Source organism: Myotis brandtii, unplaced genomic scaffold (genome assembly GCF_000412655.1).
Source record: "Myotis brandtii unplaced genomic scaffold, ASM41265v1 scaffold1040, whole genome shotgun sequence".
Classification (NCBI taxonomy): Eukaryota; Metazoa; Chordata; class Mammalia; order Chiroptera; family Vespertilionidae; genus Myotis; species Myotis brandtii.
Genome location: NW_005353498.1, coordinates 514,079 through 521,260, shown reverse-complemented (window position 1 = coordinate 521,260; position 7,182 = coordinate 514,079). Strand labels below are relative to the sequence as shown.

At 49.7% G+C, this 7,182-nt stretch overlaps 2 protein-coding genes across 4 annotated transcripts in view; one reads left to right on the top strand and one right to left on the bottom strand.

The window, feature by feature from the left end:
- Positions 1-291, bottom strand: part of TMEM38A (transmembrane protein 38A) — a 15,142-nt gene extending 14,851 nt beyond the window's left edge. Inside the window, exon 1 of the mRNA XM_005856709.2 lies at positions 286-291. Coding sequence (XP_005856771.2) covers positions 286-291 — 6 coding nt within the window. The remainder of the gene's footprint in view (positions 1-285) is intronic.
- Positions 292-921: 630 nt separating this feature from the next.
- SMIM7 (small integral membrane protein 7) overlaps positions 922-7,182 on the top strand; it is a 13,603-nt gene continuing 7,342 nt past the window's right edge. For all 3 annotated transcript variants that reach the window (XR_001361764.1, XR_001361765.1, XM_005856687.2), the window contains exons 1-4: positions 922-1,010; positions 1,093-1,134; positions 1,584-1,636; positions 3,667-3,757. Coding sequence is in view for 1 of the 3 variants with exons in the window: in XM_005856687.2 (XP_005856749.1) it covers positions 985-1,010; positions 1,093-1,134; positions 1,584-1,636; positions 3,667-3,757 (212 nt within the window). In the remaining 2 variants the exon portion in view is untranslated. The remainder of the gene's footprint in view (positions 1,011-1,092; positions 1,135-1,583; positions 1,637-3,666; positions 3,758-7,182) is intronic.

Here is a 7,182-nt window from a genome sequence, read left to right as displayed (position 1 = left end):
GCCCCGCGCGGAAGGAGGGGCGACAGCTGTCCCGCGGCCGTCCTGTCCCATGCAGCCCGGCCGGTCAGGTGTCCCCAATTTGTCCCTCCTCTGAGCCTTCACGACTCCATTCAGCCCAGCGAGACGGGTGCTGATCTCGGTGGAGTGAGCTGGGCAGGGGAGCTGTCCACTGGGGAGGGGTCCCTCACGCTCGGAGCCCGCCTAGCGGGGACGGGTCACTCAGAACCGCGCCCAGGTGGTGCTCGATGAGGACCCACGTCCTCTGTGGAGCCCTCGGGTCGGGACCGCCATCCCTCGTGGGGCCTGATCAGCGGAGAGCCCCATTCTCCGGTGCCTCAGGGGGTCCCTTTAGTCAGGACCTCGTCCGCTAGGCAGCTGTCGCGACCCCAGTCTTCCATGTGACTCCGTACATTATGACCTCCATCCCCCACAGGGACCTCCGTCCTCCAAAGGGACCGCTCAGTAGGGTCCCCCGCCACAGGCAGTGGGGATCCGCGTCTCTCGTGGGGCCCCGGAGGACCCTCCCCAATCAGTCGGGGCGTCCGTGCCCCAGACAGCCCACTGCGTCAGGACCCACTCCTCTGTGCTGCTCCGTGGTCTTGGGCGCCGTTTTCTCAGAAGCCCCATCTGAGATTCCATTCCAGAAGATAAAGCCGGGAGCCAATTCTCCAGCGCGCGGGTCCCTACCCCCAGTGGGGCACGCCTCCCAAGAGTGACCTAATCCATCCCCGGATGGCCCCGCCCACAGATGACGTCACACGACCGCCCGGCCCTTCTCCGCTACGCTCCTGGCCTCTGCAGCTAGTAAAGGCGCTTCCTCTTCCCTAAGAGGGTCGGGCCTGCAGAGGGCGGGACCCTGCCTGCCTTGGCCTTCGATTGGCTCAGCCCTCGCCAGCGCTGCTTCACAATTGGTCGTCTCGTGTTCCTCTCTCCGCCCTCCCTAGACTTCCGCTTCCGGTTCTGTCGGACACTTCGGCTGTAAAGATGATCGGAGACATCCTGCTCTTCGGGTAATTAAGGGGACTAGAGGCCGGGGAAGTAGGGCCCGACAGGGTTGGGGGCGGCCTAGGTAACTGCATTCTTCCTCCGCAGAACGCTGCTGATGAACGCCGGAGCGGTGCTTAACTTTAAGCTGTGAGTAGGCCGCAAAGGACCGCTGCTCCACCCGGGCACCCGTAGCCCGCCCTCGCGAGCGTGAGCCAGCCCCACGTCGCAGGCCCTGCACCCACGTCCCAGCCAACCCTCTGAACTGGTTTGCAGCCTAGTCCTTGTCCCTGAGACTCTTCGCGCCACCGCTGCTTGAAATCTTGGCTCTCCGTTCTCCGGGCATCCCTCTGCTCGCACCCCGAAGGCCCCCAAGCCCATTCCCCAAGAAACTCTTAGTCCTAAACTGTACCCACGGGTTACCTTCTCCACTTTGTCGATGGCTGTAATTGGTGGGGCAGGTGGGCGCCTAGAGAGGGTCACTGAACCGCCGAGGTCACACTGCAAGTCAGCGATAGAGCTGAAGGGCCCTCTGATGCCAGGGACTGAGCGGTCCTTGTCTCCTATCGAAAGTGGACACTGACTGCTTCTCTTTGTAGGAAAAAGAAGGACTCGCATGGCTTTGGGGAGGAGTCCAGGGAGCCTAGCACAGGTAAAGCCTCCTTTCTGGACTCGGGAATTGGTCCAGAGAGTGTGTGTGTGTGTGTGAATGAGAGAGAGAGGCACAAGGATGTGATGTTCCTCTTGCCCACTTGTCACCCACTTCTTTTACCTGCCAGATCTCCGTGCATAAGTCAGCACTCTTATTACTTCCTACAGTTATTATTTTTCTTTATATGTATTTTGTCATCTGGCTAATTTCTACCCCTCACACTTGACCTTAAGCTCCAGAGAAGAGACTCCAGCTTATTTAGCTCTTTCCTGCTGTGTGCTTGTTTAGTATTTCCCCCCACCCCTCCCGTGTGAGCTCCTTAGGGCAGGGACACCTGTCTGTTCTTCCCTGTGTCTCCCACACCAGGCTCCTACCTGGAGCCAGTGGCCTTAATCAGCATCTGTTGTCAGAAGAGCCCATTTACATGATCCTCAGTTTAGAGAAGGGCCTTGCCAAGCGGTGCCTCTCAGACATCCTTTGGACAGACCCGTCTCTGTCAGTTGAAGCCCATGCTAGGTCACAGGCTGTGCCACACACGGCCAGCTACATGTGGTGGATGATACTGGCTAACAAGACTGTGTGCTGATCCTGCAGTAGGATGGCACAGCAGTACCAGTAACAGGTGACTGTCGTGCTGGGTTGCTGCGAAAAGAGCTCCTACCCGGTATTTTGTACTTACCAGAGAGCTGTGATCTCCAGATGACACTTTGGGTTGCACCCTTGTAGGTTGCCTGACCTGGACCAGTTAAGTTCATTCTGGAGGCTGGGGTTGGGGGTGGGTGAGGAAAAATGACTCAAAACCCAAGAGGAAGGTTCTGGAACACAGGTCTCTGGAGTCTTAATGTACCAAATGGCCTCCTCTTGGAGTGGTTTCTGTTCCTTGGCGGCAGAGGGAACTAGAGTAAGTCGTCACCAAAGCAGAACTGCTGTTATACTTGCCCAAATTAGTATGCTTTTCGTTGCAAACACTAAAATCCCATCTCAGAGTGGTAAAAGCAAATTGAAACACCCAAGGATAGAATTGTCTTCAGGCACACCTGATTTAGCCCTCCAGCATGTGGCTGTCTCTAGCTCTCCTTTCCCTTCTAGGTTGGTTTTACTATCAGGCTGGCTTGTGTTGGCAAAGATGACCCTAGAGCAGGGCTTGGCACACTTTTCTGTAAAGGGCCAGATTATAAATACTTTTGGCTTTGCAAGCCATGCCATCTCTGGTGCAACAGTTCAACTCTGCCATTGAAACAGGAAAGCAGCCATGGGCAATATGTAAACGAATGGTCATAGCTTTGTTCAATAAAACTTTATTTGTTGACACTGAAATTTGAATTTCATGTAAGTTTTATATCTCACCAAATACTCTGTTACTTTTTTTTTTTAACTATTAAGAAATAGGGAATGCCGAAACGGGTTTGGCTCAGTGGATAGAGCATTGGCCTGTGGACTCAAAGGTCCCAGGTGCGATTCCGGTCAAGGGCTTGTACCTGGGTTGCAGGCACATCCCCAGTAGGAGATGTGCAGGAGGTGGCTGATGGATGTTTCTCTCTCATCGATGTTTCTAAATCTCTATCTCTCTCCCTTCCTCTCTGTAAAAAATCAATAAAAATATATTTTAAAAAAATAGGAAAAACATTCTTAGCTCCTGGGTCACACAGAAACAGGTGGCAGGGGCTGGTTTCAGTTCCTGAGCCTAAGTTGCCGATGGCCTGTCCTAGAGGACACTGCTTGTATCTTTCCACCCCAGCCCAGGGAGCCTGGCAGAAAACAGTAGTTGGGGCAAAAGTCCCAGGGCTGACTCTCATTGGGCATACATACTTGGATCACTTACTCTTTCCTCACCAATCAGACTGGGAGATTGGTCATTGGCAGCCTGAGTGCTGAGGGTTGGGGAGCAGAAGAGACCCAAAGGAAAAATGGAGCTGCCGCTGTGGAACATGAGGGCAGTGGGCTTGGGGTGGGCAGAAACTGCAGAAGCACCTGCAGCTGTGACAGCAGAAAGTTAGCAGTACTTGTAAACATGCTTTCTGACCTTCCAGGTGACAACATCCGGGAATTCCTACTGAGCCTCAGGTACTTCCGAATCTTCATCGCCCTGTGGAACGTTTTCATGATGTTCTGCATGATCGTGTAAGTCGGGCCTGCCCATCTCTTTCATTGTCATCCTCTGCAACATTCTCCAGAATGACCCACCTGATGGTCATTCTCTGTCATCTCAGTCTACACTTGTTTTTTAAAAATATATTTTTATTGATATCAGAGAAGAAGGGAGAGGGAGAGAGAGATAGAAACATCAGTGGTGAGAGAGAATCATTGTTCGGCTGCCTCCTGCATGCTCCACACTGGGATCGAGCTGGCAACCTGGGCATGTGCCCTGACCGGGAATCAAAGCTCAACCTCCTGGTTCATAGGTCAATGCTCAATCACTGAGCCACGCTGGCTGGGCTCAGTCTACACTTTGGTGTCATGCTTTCTGCTATCAAAATAAGAACTCTCCAAGCTAGAGAGAAAACAGGTTTAAGCTATGCCACCATGGTCCAAGCTGGAGAGTGGATTGAAATGTGGCATTCTCCAAGTCCTGGCTGTGCCTGGTGTGTCACCGGGAGCTGCCAAGAGATGCTTTCCCTGAGCCTGAGGCCTGGTCACCTCTTGCCAGCTCTTCTGTGCTTAGTGTATATCTGGCATCTGTCAAGATGAAAAATGTGGTTGGAAAGCCAGTGTGCTCCTGGGTCCTGCTCCTGCCTGCTGGAACCCAGCAGAAGTGTATTTTCAGACTTTGTTTCTGTTTTTGTACACTTAAAGAAGTTTTTGTTTGTTTTTATGCCCTTTTTTGGTTTTCCTTCCAGCCTCAGGCTGTAATTCCAATACTGCTATTAATGAATTTGTGAGACTCGGAGTAAACAGACTCAGGTTTCAAACAGAAGAATCTGTAGTTCTAGGCCATGCTGGGCCCATCTTGTATATTTCCCCCAAAGAGGAAGAGAATGACTGGTTGAAATGCTGAATTTGAAGTTGCTGGGTGGTCCTTGTCGCTGATGACTGTTTAAGGAGGTATTTCTAGAACTTAGGCAGGGGTGGGGACGTCTGACCCGTGGGCCGGATAAGGCCCCCAAAATCATTTGGTCTGGCCCTGCCAAGGCATTAGTGATGAGTTAATTAAATGTTTGACAAAATATAGCAGACTAATTTTTAAGTTGATAATTTTGTATGGCCCTCGAATTATGTTATAAATATCCAAATGGCCCTTGGCAGGAAAAAGTTTCCCCACTCCTGACTTAGGGGATCGGAGGATGAGGGGGGTTCACTGTGCCACTAGGAAAGGTTTTAGAGCCCAGAATGAGGACCTTGATAGATATACAGAGAGGCCCTTTTTGGGAGCTTGGATGAGGCCTGCTCAGGTACAAAGAGGCTCACCAAGATATAAGGAATTTGCCGAAGAGTACAGGTGGTGTAACTAGGACTCATGGGAAAAAAGCACTGGGGGTGGCAAAGTGCTCCTCTAGCCTTTGTCTCTCTAGGTTCCTACCTATCCATCCATCCATTCATTTATTCATTCACAACTATACATTGTGGGCTGTGCTCTGGGGTAACAACTAAGACAGCCACAGTCCCTGCCTTTAGTGAATGCACCAGTATGACAGGTGGAAAACAGACAAAACAAACAAATGGGGAAAAAAGTCAATTGTGAGGTAGCAAAAGGAGGGAGTCTCCCAGTTTCGAAGGCAGCCAGGAAGAGGCTCTTTGATAGCATGCCGTTTAAATCAAGAACACCAGGGCCTGGCCGGGGAGCTCAGCTGGTTATAGCATCATCCCCATATGCCAAGGTTGCATGTTCGATCCCTAGTCAGGGCATGTATAGGAGTCAACCAATGAATGCACAGATGGGTGGAACAAGTCAATGTTTCTCTCTCCCTTATTTTCTCTCTAAAATCAATAAAAATGAAAATAAAATTGGTAAAAAAAAAAAATGAACAACGGGAAGTCCAGTTTGCAGAGCTAGAGAGAGAGGCATGTTAGCACTGGAAGCAGCATGTACAAAGGGCTTGGGGCAGGGAAGAACTTGGTGTGTTTTTATCATTCTGTTCTTTTCTGTCCATTGGCTCTATTGTCCTCTCTAGTCTGGCTAGCATGCTTCACTGTCATCTTCTGGCCTGTGACCAGAAGGTGTAGCCTCAGACTCCGTGATCTCGCAGCTCAGCCCAAGGCAAGCTTAGTCAGTAGCCCAGTGTCCTGATTTCATTTCCTGGGAGCAAAGTCTGATTGACCTATTTAGGTCATTCACTTCTAGTTGGATTGGAGGTTCCTGGTTCTAGCCTAACAACTGAGGTCAGGGGTTAGCACACCACAGCCCATGGGGTCATATCTGCTCCCTGCCTGTTTTCATGAATGAAGTTTTATTGCCACACAGCCATGCCACGTTTGTGACTGCTTTTGTGCTAAAGCGGTTGGGGCATTGTGACAGACTGCCTGGGCCCACACAGCCTGAACTGCTTATGTGTGGCCTTTTACAGAGTGTGCTGAACCCTGACCTAGGCCAGCTCTTCCTGCAGGGGTCATGGGTGAGGGAAGATTCCCTCCAGAACGAGGTGTCAGGGAGACAGTGACTGGCTTTTCCAGGATGTTAAAACACTAGAAATCACCTAAATGTCCAAGAACAGGGGAAGAATCAGGTAACTTAAAGGACACCCATGCGACCAACTGTCATGATGTCATCAGTGATAATGTGCCAGAGGGTATGTCTACACTAGGGAAATGTTTTGAGAGTAAAGAAGGCTTATGTCACCTGTATGCATACTCTGGCTTCAGTTGTGATTTGCACACAGTAAACATTGAATAAATGCTGAGTGCGTGCTGAAGTCAGTGTTGGAAACACTTCCAGCAAGGTAGTTGGAAGGATCTACTCCAGACTGTCTATGATTGTGACTGTAGCAGGATCAGAGGGATGATTTGCTATTCCATGCACCCACTTCTATATTGTTTGAGCTGGGCTACTTTGGAAATTTTAAAAAGTCATGGAAAACTTTAAATGTGGAGAAATGTGCCTGAATTTTTAGGGACCAAGGTACTGATATCTGCATCTTAGTTTGAAACCCATCAAAAGTAAGGTAGACAGATGAATAGATAGATGCACAATAAAGCAAAATGTTAATTGCTGAATGTAGGTGGTGTGTATTTGGCTGTTCACTGAATTGTTTTTTGAACTCTTTGTTGAAATCTTCATAACAAAATATTGGAAGGAAGATAGGAAGAAAATGAGGGTGTCAAACCACAGAGAAAGATAAATAAGTAAAAAGTGGAAGTTGTTTTTCACAATTCAAGATTTTTTAGTACATTCACAAAGTTGTGCAACCATCACCACGGTCTATTCTAGAATAAGTTCAGCACCCCCAAAGGGAAACTCCATACCCATTAAGCAGTCGCTCCTGTTCTTTCTTCTCCCCAGCCTCTGGAAACCACTGATATACTTTATATCTCTACGGATTTGTCTTTTTTTTTGTGTGTGTTTTTTTTTTAATCTTTATTGTTGAAAGTATTACATATGTCCCCTTCCCCCC